We start from the raw sequence: 17,357 nt of genomic DNA, 5'->3' as shown, positions 1-17,357 counted from the left end.
TTAATATTGATGCCATCAGACTGCTTCCTGTTTTATACTGACGCCATTAAACTGCTTTCTGTTTAATATTGATGCCGTCAGACTGGTTCCTGTTTTATACTGACACCATCAAACTGCTTCCTGTTTAATATTGATGCCATCAAACTGCTTCCTGTTTGCCACTGATGACATCACACTGCTTCCTGTTTGAACTTGAAAGCTGTCAGGTGATGTGTGACCTCTCATACCTCGGTTCTGCAGGCCGAACTCACTGTGGAACGCCCCCAGTAGCCTTCCGTACCCCGGTACATCACGGGAGGTGATGGCAGCCTGGAAGCTGCTGCCCCACACTGCCGGACCCCCGGGACGCATCTGGAAGGAAACCAACTCGTACACGCCTGAAACACAAACACATGCAGTTAGATTCAGGTCAGCATGATGATGTCATGTGCAGCCGTGTGGGGGTGGGACTTACCACCCTCCTGCAGCGGCTTCTGCAGGCAACTCCAAGGTACCAGGTACATAACCTCGTTGTCCTGAGATGTCAGCATGGGTAAGGCCTTTGAGATGTACTCAGAGATCCAGGAGGGGTCCTGTGCCAGAGCTGCCCGGACCGCTGCCCGTTGGGCGTAACTATCTGAGGGGTCAAAGGTCATTTAAAAGCCCATTAGAGAGGGGAAGTGTTTTATTCTTAAAACATGTTTAACAAAAACAAAAAAAACTTTTATTCTCAAAACAAAGTCCCCCAAAAAAATCAACTTTACAACTAAATACTTTTTTTTCTTCCTGTTTTTAGTTCATGGTTGAAGTTTTAGTCTGAGAAAGAGGAGCATCTGTAACGGCAGAATCCTCACCGTACTTCCAGATATGGAAGACCTGGTTGAGGCCGCCGTACTCCACGCTCCAGTAGCCAATGAGCTCCGAGTGAGCGGTGCGCAGGTGGATCTTCTCATTTGTCAGTTTCAGGAAAGCGGCGTTCTGGTCCGGGCGGATGCTGTAGGTGCGGAACTCATAGAAGGTTCTGTGTTCCTGCTGGGGCCCTGTAGAGAGGCGCGCACAAGGCTGCAGAGAGGAGGTGGAAGATCACAGAGGTGTCACTCTGACACAAAAACAAAACAATTAATTTTTTTAAAATGTAATGAGGCATTGAGGGCAAAATGGACAAAACTGGTGTGAGGGTGGGTGGGGTCACTAAACCTCAACTCTCCCCAGCAACACTCTCCAGATCCTCCTAGGGGACCCAAAGGTGTTCCCAAGTCAGAGAAGGGTGCACAATCCCAGAGCTCCACGGTCTCTTACCAGAGGGGAGGCGTCCTAATCAGAACCACCTCAACAGATTCCTTTCGATGCAGAGGAGCAGCAGCTTTACTCCGAGCTCCCCCTGTGTCACGGAGCTCCTCCTCACCTTATCTCTAAAGCTGAGCCCGGCCACCCTAAGAAGGGAGCTCATTTCAGCCGCTTGGATCCAGGATCTGGTCCTAAAGGTCATGATCCGAACCTCATCACCACAGGCGAAGGTTAAAATGCAGACAGACCAGTAAATCCAGACATTTGCCTTTTTGACTCAACTCTGTTCACCACGACCAACCATCTCCCTGATGATATAGAGCAGATCTGGAGGAGACCAGGACCGGAGACTTCAGAACCTGAAGTGGACCGGGTCAGACCTGAGGGAGTCTCTTACCCCCGAGTCTACTTCAGCCGATAGAAACATTTGAAGTCTAGATTTTCTGACTGAAGCTAAAGTTCTGAACTCTGACCCGGTTTCTGCTGCCCCCTGCTGGATATTTGACACCACTACAGTGGACTGATACGTGACTGTGGACCACGAACGCGCGCGTGCATCAAAGCACATGCACACTATTTCTACAAGGGGACGCTGAACACAGACATATGACGCTGAACGCCATGATGCGTTCAGGAACTCCCCCGAGCTGCGGGTTAATCTTAAACTAGAGTTTTCTGACCTTTAACTTTGATCAGAGATCAGCGACGCAAACAACCGAACCAGACCGAACCGTGCCGCGCAAATATCCCAACCGAAGCACACAAACACGACCCAAACACCGAGTAACCAATGAGCATGCGTGAGTTCTTGTTTATCCGTATAGTAATAAAAGAGGCGTGTTTGTTTCTGCAGCATCCGACGGTTCTGTTGGGCTGGTGGTTTTGGTTCTGGTGCAGGCGTGGAGTTACTGGTGGACTCACCTGTGCAGCGGTAGAAGCGGTTCTGAGCAGGACGGCAGCTGGCCTCAGAGACCGGATCAGATTCAGCATTTTGCCTGAAAAGTATCAGAACTGGGTCCAAAAGAAATAGTGCGACCAGGAGGCAAAGATCCTCTGAGATAAGAGGTCTCACTCCGACAGAATGTTTACCCAGACGACAGAGATCGTGTTAGAGAAGATGTCTCACTCCCACAGAAAGAGCCCAATGTAAAAGTGGTCTACCTCAGGCAAAAAAGTTCATGCTCAATCATCCAGGTATCAAATCCAATCATTCTCACTCAGGTCATCTGGACAGTTTTTTTGTTTTTGTTTCATTACTTCAATTTAATTACAAATTTCACACTGAACATCACAAAGATCCGACTAAAGTGAAAATATTCAAGGCAAAATAAAAACAATTTTAAACGATTTCCTAATAATAACCCCGAAACAACTTATTTTCAACAGATCAACAAAGATCAGAAACTTTGTTTTATTTCAGCTCATGAATTTCTGTCAGAGTGAGTCATCTGTCGCTGCGTTGAGACACCCATGGAACAAACTACCGGAACCAAAACAAGCGTATATGACATCACATCCGTCGGAAATGAAGTCCAGTTGAATGAGCGCGTGCCGTCCGAGACATGTTGAAGGTGTTCCAGGTGTGTGTCCGCCGCCAGCTGTGGAGGAGTCTCAGCTCCGCGGCGGGCGATGTGCGCCGGCCGCGCCGCGGTTCGAACCGGACCCAGGTCCAGAGCTGCACCGTAGACACAAACCTGGAGGAGGAGTTCGTGTTCCTGGACTGTGCAGGTGAGGCCCGTGTGTGTTCGGGTTCAGTTCAATAGGTTTTAATCTGCGGTTCCGTTCGGTTCTGTTTAAACCCATAGAGGTCAGCACCGTCGCCATTTTGGAGGGTCAACTCGTTAGAACCGAACTGTTGGAGCAGAACAAACCTGTCTGATCAGAACCAGAACATTTAATGATATTGGTCTCAGGTACCTGGTTTAACCGTTTAACCTTGTTTGTTTCTGTGAGGTCATTAGTTATAAGGTCTAATTTACTGACAAACTGTCAGTAAAGAGGAGAAATACCATCAAAAGCCTGCCTCTCTGATGGTATGGGGGTGCATTAGTACCACTAGCATGTCATCTTATACATATGGAAAGACTGTCAGGTTTCAGAACATCTGTTCTCGTCCAGCAAAGAAGATACAGGAATGTTGAACAACTAGAGTCCTCCATCAGACCAGAATGGGACAACAGTCCCTCCAAAACCTCCAACAACAGGTCTCCTCAGGTCCTCTAAAATCTCCAACCGGTCTCCTCAGGTCTTCCAAAGACTCCCAACAACTGGTCTTTTCAGATCCTCTAAAACCTTCAACTGGTCTCCTCAGGTCTTGGACGTTTAGAGGCTGGTTTTAAAAGAAGAGGGGATGCTTCACAGAGGAAACATGGACCTGGAACAAGTTTAAACAAATAAGTTGCAGCTGTCATATTCAGAATAACCTGATTTTATTTTATTTTTAATGTAAATTAGGTAAAATTTCTTAGTTTCAGCGTGCGATAAGTTCACTATGCTCCATTGTAGTGGACTAAGCCTACGTCGAAACCCAGTCTAAGGTCAAAACTCTTGACCTTTAGAACCTTGTGGGACAGAAGCTGTCATTTCATGTATTTGACTCCATAAATACAGGTTCACCCATCCTGAGACTTTCTTTCTTGAAGATTCAAGTGAAAAGAACACTCTCTTTTTATTATCATTACTATCTTACAAATGTTGATAATCAAAGTGTCTTAGTTCAAACCATTTTAGATGTTGCAGTGAACTAATCAATTTTATTAACTGAGTAATGATTTTATTCTCATGTTAAAAGCTGTGCAGAGTTTATGCATTTTTCTGATTTCTGCTTTTGAATGAGCAAGTGTGTGCGTTTACAAGGTTACAGTCAAACGAAAAACAAGTTGTTATGTTAAAACTGTCATGTTTTAGAATCCTCTCAGACGTAAATAGAGATGTTTTGCACCTGTGTCTTAGGCACGCCAAAACAGAACCCTCTCGGTCTGTGAGAACATTTCTGAGCTGTCTCATAACAATTCTCGCTGTCTCTAACCCCTTACGTCACAAAAACACACCCCTTCTGGTCGTTTCTGACCAATGAAAAATCCCAAAAAGTGAACCGGGAAAGAGCCTTTAAAATGTCAGTACTTCCTGGTCTACACAGACTCACAGGGACACGGAGAGACACACAGGTACTCAGAGTTGGAGAGTTGTCAGACTTCTAGAGTTCTGGAGTTCTGATGGAGTGCTGTTGGAGTTCCTGACATGACAACGAAGCTCTTCCGAGTTCCATGGGATTATAACATTTTCCACTGAGGTGAATGTGTGTCGAACAGAGCCTCGCCACTACTTCTGACGGGCAACAGCCATTCTAAGGAGACGCTGGACCGGTAGCGTTAACGGAACACCATATCTGCTGATTATCATCAGAGAGGTAATGGGTCAAGTTTCCTACCAAGCGTACCGAGGCGAGCTGGGCTTCTGATGGAGAGTGTCGGTTCTGGAAAACACTTAATTTCCCTCACACACCATCCTTTACTCCCTCTAAACTTCTTTCCATCTTTAAACTTTCCTATGAAGTAGAAATTCTCCCAGATATTTAGAAATGTCTGTGTAAAGTGCTTATTCACATCCGTGTGGGTAAAAGTCATAGTTGTACAGTTTTATACATGTCTGTGGTGCAGCAACGGAAAAATCATGGCCGTATGATTTTTCCTGATTGATTGCTTATATTGTTATTTTCATAATTTGCCAAATTAATGTAAATGTTTGATGTTAAATTTGATTCTGTAAATAAATGACCGCATTCATTTTGATGGGTCAAATTTAAATGACGTCTCACTTTGCATTTCCTTAAATTCAGTGCACGTTTTATTCAGTCCAGAAAAATGAGGAACTCGCGTTAAATGATGAATATATCCCAGCATCTGTTCATCTACACCATTGTGAATAAATTATGAGTTCATGAGGTTTAAGGTCATTGCATTTCGTTTTTATTTAAGTTTTACATAAAGTCCGAGCTGTTTTTGTTAGAGAATTAGTTATTAACTTTAATTAAAATATTTATTTCAACTTCCTGATAGAGAAATATTTTCAGTTTCATCTCATTGGTTTCATCTTTTAAAATATCCATTCCAGTAGAGTCTCGTTGTTCAGGTGAGCCTGTGTGTAGAACAGGTGTGTTGCAGAAGTTGGACCTGTAGAATCCTCCTGAGTTTGTTTTGTCTCTCCCGGTCCAGTTCCAGAGGAGGACCCCCGTTATGAGGAGCAGCTCATCCATCAGCTCAGAATTTCCTTGGCTACTTCTGAACCAGCTCCTGTTGCTCAGGTCTCCCTTCAGAAATACCAGAGGTCTCTGGAGCGTCAGCTGCAGGTGTTAAAGGGTGATGCCCTGCAGGAGGCGGAGCTAAACTCCCTCATTGACTTCCAGGATGCGGACTTCCCGTTGGACGAGAACCTCGTTAAGTCCAATAAGAAGAAGAAGAAGAAAGAGCAGAAAGGCGAGCACAAGATCTTTGGGACTCCGGACGTGGACGTGCCGATTAGCGACACCTGCTGCTCGGGCTGCGGTGCCATTCTGCACTGCACCGCCAGCGACGTCCCCGGTTACCTGCCCAGCGAAAAGTACAAGGTCCTGCTGCAGGAGGAGAAACTGGGCGGAGCCAGCTGCCAGCGCTGCCACCTCCTCAACTACCACCACAAGGCCCTGAACCTGAAGCTGTCCCACGACCAGTACCGGGATGTGGTGCAGCAGATCCGCACCAAGAAGGCGCTGGTGCTACTCCTTGTAGACCTTCTGGACCTGCCGGACTCCATCGTTCCTGACCTGCCAGGCCTGGTGGGAACCAACAAGCACGTTGTCGTCCTCGGCAACAAAATTGACCTTCTGCCCAAAGACGCGCCCAACTACCTGCAGCGCATCAAACGGCAGCTGTCCCAGTACTGTCAGGACGCCAGCTTCAGTTCTCAGGTGACGGATGTCCACCTGATCAGTGCCAAGACCGGCTACGGCATCGAGGCCCTGATCTCCAGACTGCAGCGGTCCTGGAAGTACAAAGGAGACGTGTACATGGTGGGCAGCGCCAACTCTGGGAAGTCCACGCTCTTCAACACGCTGCTCGAGTCCGATTACTGCAAGTCCAGAGCCGTCGATGTGATCGGCAAGGCCACCATCTCGCCGTGGCCCGGTCAGTGCCAGAACCTGGACATATTGGTGGTCTTCTTAATCCAGATACTCGTTTTTCAGTTTTTAGTTCCTGATTCGTTTTCAGGTTTGCTTTTCTCGCTGCCGTAAATGTTCTCTCTTTACACTTTCTCCTCACCGTGTTGCGTTCAGGGACCACCCTGAACCTGTTGAAGTTCCCCATCATCAACCCCACCCCGTACAGGATGTTCAAGCGTCTTGAGCGCCTGAAGGAGTCGGCGCATCAGACGGAGGCGGAGCTTGAGTTCAACGAGCTGAAGAAGCTGCAGCAGCTGAGCAAACACGGATACTTAGTGGGTAAGATGTGGGTGAGGAGGGGGATGGGGTTGTGGGAGGGTGAGGGGCGGGATCAGACGCGGCGCTGATCACCTGTTCACCTGTTCAGGCCGCGTTGGTCGAACGTTCCGGCACAACAGAACCAAGCTGAATGAGATCCAGTTTGACCCGGACAGTTTGGCATTTGGAGAAAACGAAGATGCAGATTCTACAATGCCAGGTGAGCTGTGATTGGACGAGTAATGTGTGATGTCATCGTCTCCAATCAGAAATTGGCAGCCTGGTTGGTTAGCAGCCGGGCTGTGAATGTTCGGGTCCAAAGCTGGACCCATGAAGGAACAGCTAACGTTTAGTGACACCGAGGAACCTTAAAATTGTGTTTTTACTCAAAGGCCACGCCCACTTTAATCATTCGTTACTATATGGAAGACGCAACATCCTCTTGATCGTGTGTTTTTAATGTAGTCTGTCTTCAGAAAAAGAATCTGAATCCTTCAGTGACCAAAGAAATTTAAAGTTTTCGTACGGTTCAGAACAGGGGTCTGCAACTTGTGGCTCTGGAGCCACGTCCGGCTCTTCAGCGTTTATGAAGTGGGTCCTTGTAATAAATGCCGTAATTTCCGGTCTATAAGCCGCTACTTTTTTCACACACTTTGAACCCGGCGGCTTATACAATGCTGCAGCTAATTTATGGATTTTTATTTTTTTTAACCAGCCGTGTTAAAGGCGTTGCTCAAAAAAAAAAAAAACATTTACTGTACATATATACTGATACGTATTTAATTAAAAGGTTTTTTTAAAAATCTTTCAGTGTAAATATCTCATGTTACAACGTGAACACCTGCAGCTTATATGCAAGCGTAGTCTATATATGTACAAAAAATATTTTTTATTTTTTATTTAGTGTGCGTGGCTTATATTCGGGTGCGCTCTAGTCTGGAAATTACGGTAATTATAAATGCATTATGAACTCAGCTTCCCATCATTTCAAACAAGAAACATCCAAATTTGGTTTAAGTTTTCACTCGGGTGTTTTAAAATGTAGTCACTGGTTTCACCCTTGAGCTATTTGTTTGTTAGCTCGCTCTATTCTTTATATACGATTCTTATACAAAGATTTCATAAAATGTTCACAAAAAAAAAAAAGTTTTACAGCATTTTTAACTGCAAGCAGGAAGCAGTTTTGGATTTACTCCAGTACCTTATGTAATTTAAATTAATTAAAGTTTGTTCCGTTGGGAGATTTTTGATGATAAATAACCAACAACCTGCTGGATTCTTTTATGTTTGCTCTTCTTATGACATTAAGATGCAAGTTAATAGTTTATTTATTCAGAAAACACAATTTTCTAGAAAAACATGAACTAAAATAGGTAAAAAATAAACAAGAAAGTGTCATTTTCTTGTTTAGAACCAAACAGTTTATTTACTTTCAGCTTAAAACCTAAATAAAAATCTGTCGCAGTGCTACACAAGCTGTGTTGTATACTCTAGAAATAGAATAATTTTCTGATTTTGGAGCTCATATATTTAGCAGAAGATGGAAAAAAATCACTCCTAATTGCAAAAGTTGCAGACCTCTGCTTTAGGGTTTAAAGGTCAAACCCTGTAGACCTTTACGATGGCTCCGCCTACAACATGAGTTTAGAGAATAATATTCAAATTAATGATAATAACAGAAAAATTACAGCAGTGTTTCGATTTTAGTAAAGTCAGCATGTTTTGTGGCTCCCCCAGTTGTCAGCAGTCCACGTGAGGAGCTGAGCTTCAACGAGGTGAAGGACGCCCACTGGCTGTTCGACACGCCGGGAATCATGAAGGAACGCGACGTGAGAACATCTTCGTCAGCCTCATCCTAGATCAGTCGGGTCCAAGCTAGAACTGAAAAGCTGACGTTATGTCTACGTTTCAGATCCTCCATCTGCTGCAGGACCACGAGGTCCAGCTGGTGGTTCCGACTCAAGCCATCATCCCACGAACGTTCGTGTTGAAACCCGGTATGAGTCTGTTTGTGGGAGCTCTGGCCAGGATCGACTTCCTGCAGGTGAGACGTCGCTGAAACATCCGACATGTTGATATTTACCAATAAAAAGACTCAGCTGGTTCACATGTAGTCACACGATCACATGGTGTTTATAGAATAAATTTCTGTAGAAAACATTCAGCTGGTCTCAGATGTCCCTTAAAGGCCACCGTCTCTGCTACACCTTCAACAGTGTGTGATCTATTGATTAATCTGCTGATTGATTGGTTGTCTGCAGGGAGGACAGTCCTGCTGGTTTTCTGTCATGGCTTCTAATCGTGTCCCAGTCCACATCACCCATTTGGACAAAGCTGACAAAGTCTACGAGAAACACGCAGGCGACATCCTGCTGGGAGTGAGTCACATGGTCGCAGGCTGAGGGAGCGCCGAGTGCTGCGTTCAGGTGCTGTAACTCCCCCGTTTGTGCTGCGTTCAGGTGCCTGCAGGAGGCTCGGAGAGGATGAAACAGTTTCCTGCCTTGGTCCCTCAGGACTTCACCTTGGAGGGCCGAAGTTACCTGGAAGCTGCTGCTGACATCACACTGTCATCTGCAGGTAAACGCATCACCTGCAGCCGCAGCACAGAGGCCACACAGGTTCCCCTGTCTCACCTGTGTTTATGAACCTGTCTCACCTGTGTTTATGAATCTGTCTCACCTGTGTTTCTGAACCCGTCTCACCTGTTTCTGAACCCGTCTCACCTGTGTTTCTGAACCTGTCTCACCTGTGTTTCTGAACCTGTCTCACCTGTGTCTCTGAACCAGTTTTATCTGTCCCTGTCTCATGTTTTTTCTCTGTACCTGCCTTACCTGTCTCACTTGTCTCTGATCCTGTCTCGTCTTTGTGTCTAAATCTTTTTGCTTGTGTCTCTATCTCTGACCCTGTCTCACCTGTATTTCTGTCCCTGTTTCACCTGTGTGCAGGTTGGGTAGCTTTGACGGCAGTGGAGGGGGACCAGGTTCAGGTGAGGGTCCACGGTCCGGCAGCAGCAGGCATCAGATTGCGGACGCCGCCGCTGCTTCCTCACATCGTGTCTCTAAAAGGAAAACGAGTTCCTAAATCTGCCACCTACAAACCTCTGAAGACCGTAGGGATGCTGGACGGAATGTCTGCTGACGGCGCCCAGACGCTGCAGGTCAAGAAGAAGAAGTAGTGAATGGACAGGAGGACAGGCGTTTTTTTACTGCACTCCTGTCCTGCAGACGGTTGAAGCTCCGCCTCTAAGGTTGAGCTACAGACATGCAACAGTCTCTGCCTCCGTGGCAACAAACAGTGGAACTCGTCTCCAGCAGAAAGATCCGGATCCTTGGATCGGCTCGGGTCCAGGCTTTGTTCCGTTTGGTAGAAATGCTCAAACCCACGGCTGTGATTGGTCGACTCCACCCGTGTCCGAGCAGAACCAAAACCACCTCTGAATGTTTCTGCGGCGACACGTTTCTCTGAAAAATAAAGCGACGTTGACGTGTTCAACGTGTGAGATCGAGTGTAGTCATGGCAACGATTCATCCGTATTTAACTAAGAACGTTGTGCAGAAATGTTGCTCCATCGTTGTTTCTTCTTGTTTGATGTGTCTTGCTTCACCCGCCTCTTAAACCTCCCGTCTTCTCTGTCCAAAATATGAACATCTTGGGTGGACCAGCCTCAATCAGAGGGTCCTGTAAAGTTTGAAATGTACGAAGATTGAAGAAACTGCGTCTGAGTTTCTCAGATACTGCAGCATCATGGTTTGTTCTTCTACAGGTTCTCTTCTCGTCGGCTCGTTTTTCAGATTTTCTCGCTGCTTTGACAAAAGTCCAGTTAGAATATCCACAGGTTTCTGCTCATTCTCCATGTCCTCCTGTGGACATGTTTGGGCCCGATGGTGTAGAAATCTGATAATGGATGGTTTGTGTTCCAGTGGGGGATGAGAGTCAAACGGAAGGTTCTGATTTGCGTGAGATGGATTCCTGTTCACCTCAGTGTTGCTTCCATCTCTTCCCATGTCCACCAAATGGTCCAAAACTGGCACCTTGTCGTTAGCAACCACTCTGGTGAAATAGATGTCATGTTGCTGGAGTATCTGAGAAACTCGCGTTCTCCTTCCATGACATCCTGGTGTGTTTCAAACCTAACGGAACTCTCAGACGGACTGGTTTTTCCTGAGAGAACCCCCAAACTGAGCAGTGTGGCATCTGCAGGTCCGTGCAGCGAGGAATGTTCAGAATATATTGGAGGAACTAAACATCTCAGCTCTTCAGGACAAGACTCAGCTGTGCATCTACACCTCAAGGATAAGGGACACTCTTTAAGGACCAACATGTTCATATTTTGGACAGAAGACAGATTTTTTTCAGAACGGGGTGAAGGAAGCCATTTACGTCAAAAGAGAAACAACTGAAATCAACTTTTGAAACCCTGCAGAGCTGCATTAAGCCTGATGTTCAGTCAGTTCCGCTAATTCACATCTTCATGCTTGTGACCAAAACATCTGTGAGCCACAAAGACCCTAATGACCCTCAGGAGGGAGGAGGGGGAGATTTATCTGGATGTGAATCTAGCTTAAATAAAAAGTGTTTTTATGGAACTCTTGAATTATTTGAATTTAGAAAGATCCTTGGCTGGAAGGTAAAACCTTCAGAATAGAAGTCCAGTTGTTTTTGTTTTATTTTATTTCCTGACGAAATGCAAACGGGCGAATAGTTATAAAAAATAAAATAAAAAACCTGCTTCAAACAGATCAAAGATTTTATTATTAAACTAGTAGAGTTTATTGCTTGTTCATCAGAGTAAAAAAAAAAAAAAGCTTCTGCAGGTTCTTCACATCGCGTCAGTTCTGCTCCATCAGGTGGAATGAGCGTCCTGTCTCACCTTTCCGCAGGTGGGAACCACTTCCTGTTCTCTGAGCAGAACCAGAGGATCTGGGACAGTTCCTCACCTCTGACCCCAGGTTTGCTTCTCCCAGTTCGGAGCCCACACTAACCGAGCCACCAAGCTCATAACGGAGCCAGTCGACCCGTCTGAAGGTTCCTTCCGGTTCTGCTTCAGACGTCATACAGCCTCTCCTCCTCCTCCTCAATCTTCTTGGTGAAGGCAGACGACAGCTCCTGCAGGAGGAGCTGCTGTGAAAGCTGCTGCCTCTCTTTCACCGCTCCTTCTCCGTTGCTGCCCGGCTCCGGAGTCTCCTCAACGCCGCTGTCTGGCTGGACGTCCTCTGGGACCACCATTTGCTCCAGATGTCCCGTTTCTGACAGGACCAGTCTTAGTTGTAGCTGGTCCGGGACCTCCTGGGTCTCTGCGGCTCTGCTGGATCTGAAGCTGGTCTCCAAAGACTTTAGAACCTGCAGACCGAAGTCACCGACCTCCTCGTAAAGCGGCTCGGGCAGGTCCGGAGACTCGGACCTCTCCTCAAACGAGTCCTGCTGGACTTTCATGGGCTGAGGACACAGATACAGAGAACGGGTTAGTTCTGACAAGTTCTGGTTTTTCGCAACAAGTCACACAAAATAGAAACGCCCAGAACTGGGGATAACTGAACAGCAGTGGCGATATTAGCCTTTTTTGGGGGGTGATCAAGCACCCCTGAAAGATAAAGAAACCATCATTAGGATTTGAAAACACAGTTCTCAAACTTTAGATTCACCAAAATATTAAACAAATTTGGAATAAATGAGGACCCTCTTAAATGGGCCGGTATTTTTTTTTGGTGCGGCCGACCTCACGATAGCTGAATATAAGTTATAAACAGGAAGTACCACATGTTCATCTGTACGAAGGTAACTACAAGTACGAAGGTAACTACAAGTAAATCCTCCATTTTCTGTCATAATTACATTGTACTGTAATCTTTAACCATTAAGTTAAAGGTTAATGCTTAAAGCTAGTTGTGCTTTGTTTTGTGTGTTGTAAATGTTGATATATGTTGTCACTTCTGGTTGAAGTCTTTGTTATGATCAGTTAACACTAAAATTATTTTATACAAAGTGTTTATTAGGTTGTGTAACGTAAAGCGGGAGCTCCACGTCTGAAGCATCTTAGCTACAGCGCATCTTAGTGCTAGAGTTGTCGACCTGGGGGGGTGGGGGGGTGCGTGAGCGAAGCGGAACGTGCTCTATTCATACAAGGAGAGCTGTTGGTCAGGCTACTTCTTGTTGTTCTCTACAATAGTTGTTGAATCAAATGTTTACTTATGTAGGTAAACATAGATGTTAAACAAACTACACCAGAATGCAGGAAACAACATCTACTTTAATCAAAATTTTCTGGGGGAGAACCCCCAGACCACCCCACAAGTATATCTCTCCACCCCCACATTACAAATGCTTCTGACACCAACGGCCACCATGTTGTTCAAGCCAATAGCCATTGTCATCACTGGGGGGGCTAAAGGTCAGATCCTAGAATCGCCCCTGCCGAACAGTAAGAAAAATCAGAACAGACAGATTCAAACTCACAAAGTACATGGAGAGGGTCCTCCGGTCGTGAAGTTTCCTCTGCAGAGGGAAGATCAGTAAAGAATCTCAAACAGAACCCAGAACCAAGTCCGGTTTGGCAATTAAAGACCAAGAAGTGATCTGAGTCCAGCTGACACGTACCAGTGTCTGGTTGGCTGACAACATGCTGCTGTTGCTCTCATCTCCTCGGATCGGAACCAGCGGCATTGTGCCGAACTTCTGCTTGGAGAGGTCCGACGAGGAGTGGCGCCGCAGCACGGCAGGACCTGGGTCAGTGTTCTGAACAAAAACCATAATCTGCAGTGAGATGCTGTGGTTCTGAATCTGTCTGCAGGAGGACCGGCAAACTGACCTGGGCCTTCAGGAAGCTGGTGACCCAGTCCCACATCTCAGCCTCAGAACTGCAGCACAGGAACCTGGGGGGACACAAAGTGGATCTAGACTCAGTAGCAGGTCTGATGACAGTCAGAACCTGGATCAGCAGGAGGTTCTGAACAGGAAAGTTGGTTCTGTGTTAAAGCAGACGTGAGTTCCGATCTGACACTTACAGCTGGTGTTTGTCCGACATCACCGTGAACCCCCACCTGCAGAGACAGAACCTTTATCAGAACCACAGCACAAAACCATTCCGCCTGTGAGCCTGGCCTGCGGTGGTACCTGCTCGGAGCCTTCAACTTCTTGCGGATCCCGATGTAGATCTTCATGGACTTCAAAGGCCACTCCTTCTCCGGTTTGATACTCTGAACAGAGACAAGAAACCAGTCAGGGTTCTCCCAGGCTCGGATCCTAACCCCAGAACCCTGCTCACCTTCTTGTCTTTGAGCAGCAGAAGTTTGTGATCTCGGATCTGGAACGTTCTCTCCTGGAACCTGGTTCCCTGAAGGAGCTTCGGAGGTTCTTCTCGACACCTCAACAGGCCGACCTTCATGATCTCACTCATATAGGCTGTTGGGGACAGAGACAGTCAGGGACAGAGACAGTCAGGGACAAGGACAGTCAGGGACAGAGACAGTCAGGGACAGAGACAGACTGTTCTGGTGAACAGTTTACTGGTTGCCACATGACTGTCACCCTCTAGATGTACAGGTGTGTCACCTACAGGTGAGGATGTTGATGCCTTCTCCTTTAGGAACCTTCTTCACCACCAGGTAGGCGGAGCTTGGGTCGGCCATCTTACACCACTGCAGCGCCTGCTCCAGAACCTTCTCTTTGGGGTGTAAAGGTCGCTCTAAAAGGACGACAAGCCATTCAGGTAGGAGCGGCCCGACGTTCATCCATGGCATGAGATGGACAGACAGGTGTGACAGGTATACAGGTAGAGTAGAACCCACTCACCCAGCTGTCCATCCTCGATGGCTTCAAAGGTCATCCAGATGTCTTTGTCTCCGGCCGGGATGTTCCTCATGTACAGAACCTGATTGGTCAGCTCCTCGGCACACATAGTGGGAGACACCTGCGGGGTTGGTCAGAGGTCACGTGTCACACCTGTCAGGTGAAAGCTTATGGTTGATGGACGTACCTTCAGAGTGATGCAGCAGTCGGGGATCTTCATCTCCAGATAAACTTCAATGATGAGATCACCGGCCTGAGACAGCTGCAGAAACAAGCTGTCAGTCAAACTGCTGATCCATCACCTGTTACCGTGCGTGCGCGTGTGTGCACCTGTGTGTCCTTCCAGCTGGTGATGAGGCTGATTTCCAGCTCGATCTGAGTCTGATGATCTTCATCGATCTGAAACACCAGAAGAACATGAATTATGAGCCAGTTGGTACTATCAGAACTACTTGTCCCATCAAGTCGGTACCATCAGAAGTTCCTCACCTCGAAGACGTACAGGTAGTTATCGATCAGGTCCTCCACAATCTTCACCTCATGTTCTCCTTTCCCGTCTGTCTGGAACAAGCTCGGGGCGAACAGCAGCGACAGGTTCTTGGTGCACATCTGGTTCAGGTCGGCACACTTCTGGACCCTATTAGGGAGAAGACGGGTCAGACCTCAGCAGCTCAAGCTACAGCTGCTGCTGCTGCTGTGGGCGGAGCTTACCTGTACAGGTGACTGATGAGAGCAGCCAGAGTGGTCCGGTTCACCCGGGGAAGGGACCGGATGATTTCTTTGTAGCGGTCCAACCTGGCGAACTTCTGAGAAAGTTCTGAAAGTTTATTATTGGACATTTTAGTTTTTAATTAAAACTTAAAAAATATATATAAAATATGTTTAAAAATAATACACACGGAGTTCTGGTTCTGATCTGGACCCGTCCTGCCCCTCATTCATGTTTTAGTGATTTAATAAAAGCATGGAGTCCAGAAGAACCAGATCCCCTGGTGGACTCACTGGCAGCCTCCTGCCACAGCGGGTGCATCTCGGCCATGAAGATCGGGTCGTCGATCTCTCGAAAGAACCTCTTGAGAACGTCGGTCACATCCTCGATGAAGTGGTCTCCAATCCGCAGTTTGACGTTCCGAGCGTCTTTACGGAACTCCTCCATCAGCAGCCGGATCCTGGACTTTGCTCCGTTTTTCCTGTAGATCCCCTCGTGGCCCAGACCTGCACAGGACCAGAACCTCAGTGAAGAGAAACGGATGCAGAGTCAAAATACAAGGTTTTGATGAACTGTTCTCAGGTCAGAGGTTAAGCTCCTCCCCCTCACCATACTGCGTGATGAAGGCGATGCAGCTGTCCACGATGATGGGGATGTTGTTCCTGCTCAGCTGCTGCTCCCTCAGAGTGTTTCCTTTCCCTCCAGCTGCCCGCTGGATGTCTGAGTACCACAGAGAGAAGTCGGTCCGACCCATGCCCTGCAGGTGCAGGGTTCTGAAGAAGAGAACGGACCCATTGATGAAGACGAAATATCAAAACCAGAACCATCCTGCAGAGAAACCCATCTCACCTGCCCTTCTCCACCAACACCAGGACGTCCTTCTTCTCATGGTTTTCTCCATCCGATGTGACACCTTCAACACAAAACACACAGCTTCACTGACAGAACCGTTTCGACCTGTAGAACTGCACCAGAACCAGGTCTTGGGAACTGACTCAGCTCCTGCAGCCGGTTCAGGTTGATGATGTCCTCAGCCGCTCCATCCTTCCGGGGACAGATGAACAGGTTGGACTTCTGCAGAACAAAATAAGCCTCCTTCCACTGCTGAGGGTCCAACATGGCTCGGTAACGCAGGAGCCCGACCCGCTCAAACTCCCTGGTCAGCAGGCAGTGGCAGCTGAGGGGAGTCGCAGCCTGAGGGGGGCGATGACATCACAGTTAAAGTGACAGAGGAATCGCCATCAAGCTACAGAATCTTGTTATAATTAAATTAGAATTGTTCTTTATTAATCTATCTTAATGAAGACGAAAACATAATTGGAAGTTCCGACCTGTCCGATGGCTCTGGTCCAGCTGTGCAGCTCATCTGCTGTCTCCAAACCGAACAGCTGAAGTTTCTCTGAAGTTAGATACAACTCAAAGGTGTAGCGGAACCTAACAGTCCAAAAAAGAACGTTCTGAGTTACGGCATAACAACAACCTGACAGGCGTAACTGAGCTGTACCCAACCTATCAATAAATCCGTTGTTGTTGCTGGATGAATCGGGTCGACTGATGCCCAGACACACGATGTCCTTCACACTGATCTGCATGTAGGGTTCTGCAGATCGGTCCGACTCATAAAGGAGCAGAAACTGATCCACCGTGCACCAGAACTTCTGGAAGTCTGACAAAGGAGCAGAGAACAGGTTCAGTACTTGCTTCTGAAATGCCGAGTCTAGTTTTTAGTACACTTGTCCCTCACTACTTCGCGGTTCATTTATCACGGACTCGCTCTATCGCATTTTTTCAAAATAAGAGCGGACATGACACACAATTGGCTGATTGATGGATGAGCCGCATGATCGACATGGAATTTTTATTTAAAATAAATTATTTTAAATTATTTAGCACCTCCTGCATGCCCGTACTGCATGATAAACTTCCTGCTGCAGCTGATCAGCTGTTCTCTGTGCATGATCAGTCAGTGTTGTATCAGATGTTTAGGGTGCAGAGCGGAGAATTGGGCGTGGCCAAGAGCGCTTGCAGGTGGCAAAGAGCAGAGGAGGCAGAGAGCTGAAATCATGACATTCTGTGCTCTTTTAGAGCGTTTAGAAACATTGTTTAAAATATTGCAAGAGTGTGGGAAGGGTTTAAAACACC

At 46.9% G+C, this 17,357-nt stretch overlaps 3 protein-coding genes across 3 annotated transcripts in view; 1 reads left to right on the top strand and 2 right to left on the bottom strand.

Annotated features, from left to right (window-relative positions):
• The window catches only part of nipsnap3a (nipsnap homolog 3A (C. elegans)), a 3,188-nt gene extending 837 nt beyond the window's left edge, over positions 1 to 2,351 (bottom strand). Inside the window, exons 1-4 of the mRNA XM_037675178.1 lie at positions 2,188 to 2,351; positions 834 to 1,041; positions 455 to 616; positions 228 to 377 (exon numbers count right to left, since the gene is read on the bottom strand). Of these exons, the coding sequence (XP_037531106.1) occupies positions 228 to 377; positions 455 to 616; positions 834 to 1,041; positions 2,188 to 2,256 (589 nt within the window). The 5' untranslated portion in view covers positions 2,257 to 2,351. The remainder of the gene's footprint in view (positions 1 to 227; positions 378 to 454; positions 617 to 833; positions 1,042 to 2,187) is intronic.
• Positions 2,352 to 2,776: 425 nt separating this feature from the next.
• Positions 2,777 to 10,161, top strand: noa1 (nitric oxide associated 1). Its single transcript, XM_037675177.1, has 9 exons — positions 2,777 to 2,994; positions 5,481 to 6,428; positions 6,578 to 6,742; positions 6,831 to 6,941; positions 8,459 to 8,550; positions 8,634 to 8,765; positions 8,983 to 9,099; positions 9,181 to 9,298; positions 9,667 to 10,161. The coding sequence occupies exons 1-9, from the start codon at positions 2,829 to 2,831 to the stop codon at positions 9,894 to 9,896; spliced, it is 2,079 nt and encodes a 692-aa protein (XP_037531105.1). The 5' UTR covers positions 2,777 to 2,828; the 3' UTR covers positions 9,897 to 10,161.
• A 1,603-nt stretch (positions 10,162 to 11,764) lies between these two features.
• The window catches only part of arap3 (ArfGAP with RhoGAP domain, ankyrin repeat and PH domain 3), a 13,827-nt gene continuing 8,234 nt past the window's right edge, over positions 11,765 to 17,357 (bottom strand). Inside the window, exons 18-36 of the mRNA XM_037675669.1 lie at positions 16,725 to 16,881; positions 16,547 to 16,649; positions 16,211 to 16,409; positions 16,065 to 16,128; positions 15,825 to 15,988; positions 15,509 to 15,721; positions 15,218 to 15,323; positions 14,996 to 15,143; positions 14,837 to 14,905; positions 14,694 to 14,768; positions 14,510 to 14,627; positions 14,274 to 14,402; positions 13,983 to 14,119; positions 13,832 to 13,914; positions 13,723 to 13,758; positions 13,527 to 13,590; positions 13,316 to 13,453; positions 13,175 to 13,213; positions 11,765 to 12,157 (exon numbers count right to left, since the gene is read on the bottom strand). Of these exons, the coding sequence (XP_037531597.1) occupies positions 11,765 to 12,157; positions 13,175 to 13,213; positions 13,316 to 13,453; positions 13,527 to 13,590; positions 13,723 to 13,758; positions 13,832 to 13,914; positions 13,983 to 14,119; positions 14,274 to 14,402; positions 14,510 to 14,627; positions 14,694 to 14,768; positions 14,837 to 14,905; positions 14,996 to 15,143; positions 15,218 to 15,323; positions 15,509 to 15,721; positions 15,825 to 15,988; positions 16,065 to 16,128; positions 16,211 to 16,409; positions 16,547 to 16,649; positions 16,725 to 16,881 (2,435 nt within the window). The remainder of the gene's footprint in view (positions 12,158 to 13,174; positions 13,214 to 13,315; positions 13,454 to 13,526; positions 13,591 to 13,722; positions 13,759 to 13,831; positions 13,915 to 13,982; positions 14,120 to 14,273; positions 14,403 to 14,509; positions 14,628 to 14,693; positions 14,769 to 14,836; positions 14,906 to 14,995; positions 15,144 to 15,217; positions 15,324 to 15,508; positions 15,722 to 15,824; positions 15,989 to 16,064; positions 16,129 to 16,210; positions 16,410 to 16,546; positions 16,650 to 16,724; positions 16,882 to 17,357) is intronic.

This window comes from Nematolebias whitei, chromosome 4 (assembly GCF_014905685.2).
Source record: "Nematolebias whitei isolate Nwh7 chromosome 4, NemWhi1, whole genome shotgun sequence".
Classification (NCBI taxonomy): Eukaryota; Metazoa; Chordata; class Actinopteri; order Cyprinodontiformes; family Rivulidae; genus Nematolebias; species Nematolebias whitei.
Note: the sequence above shows the minus strand (reverse complement) of the source record. Positions and strands in the feature narration are given on the sequence as shown.

Bases quoted from the DNA above. Each gene is read 5' to 3' on its own strand.
- noa1 (XM_037675177.1), top strand. From the start codon at position 2,829: ATGTTGAAGGTGTTCCAGGTGTGTGTCCGCCGCCAGCTGTGGAGGAGT. The intron at 6,942-8,458 runs GTGAGCTGTGAT...TGGCTCCCCCAG, and splicing joins TGCAGATTCTACAATGCCAG to TTGTCAGCAGTCCACGTGAG. The intron at 8,766-8,982 runs GTGAGACGTCGC...GGTTGTCTGCAG, and splicing joins CCAGGATCGACTTCCTGCAG to GGAGGACAGTCCTGCTGGTT.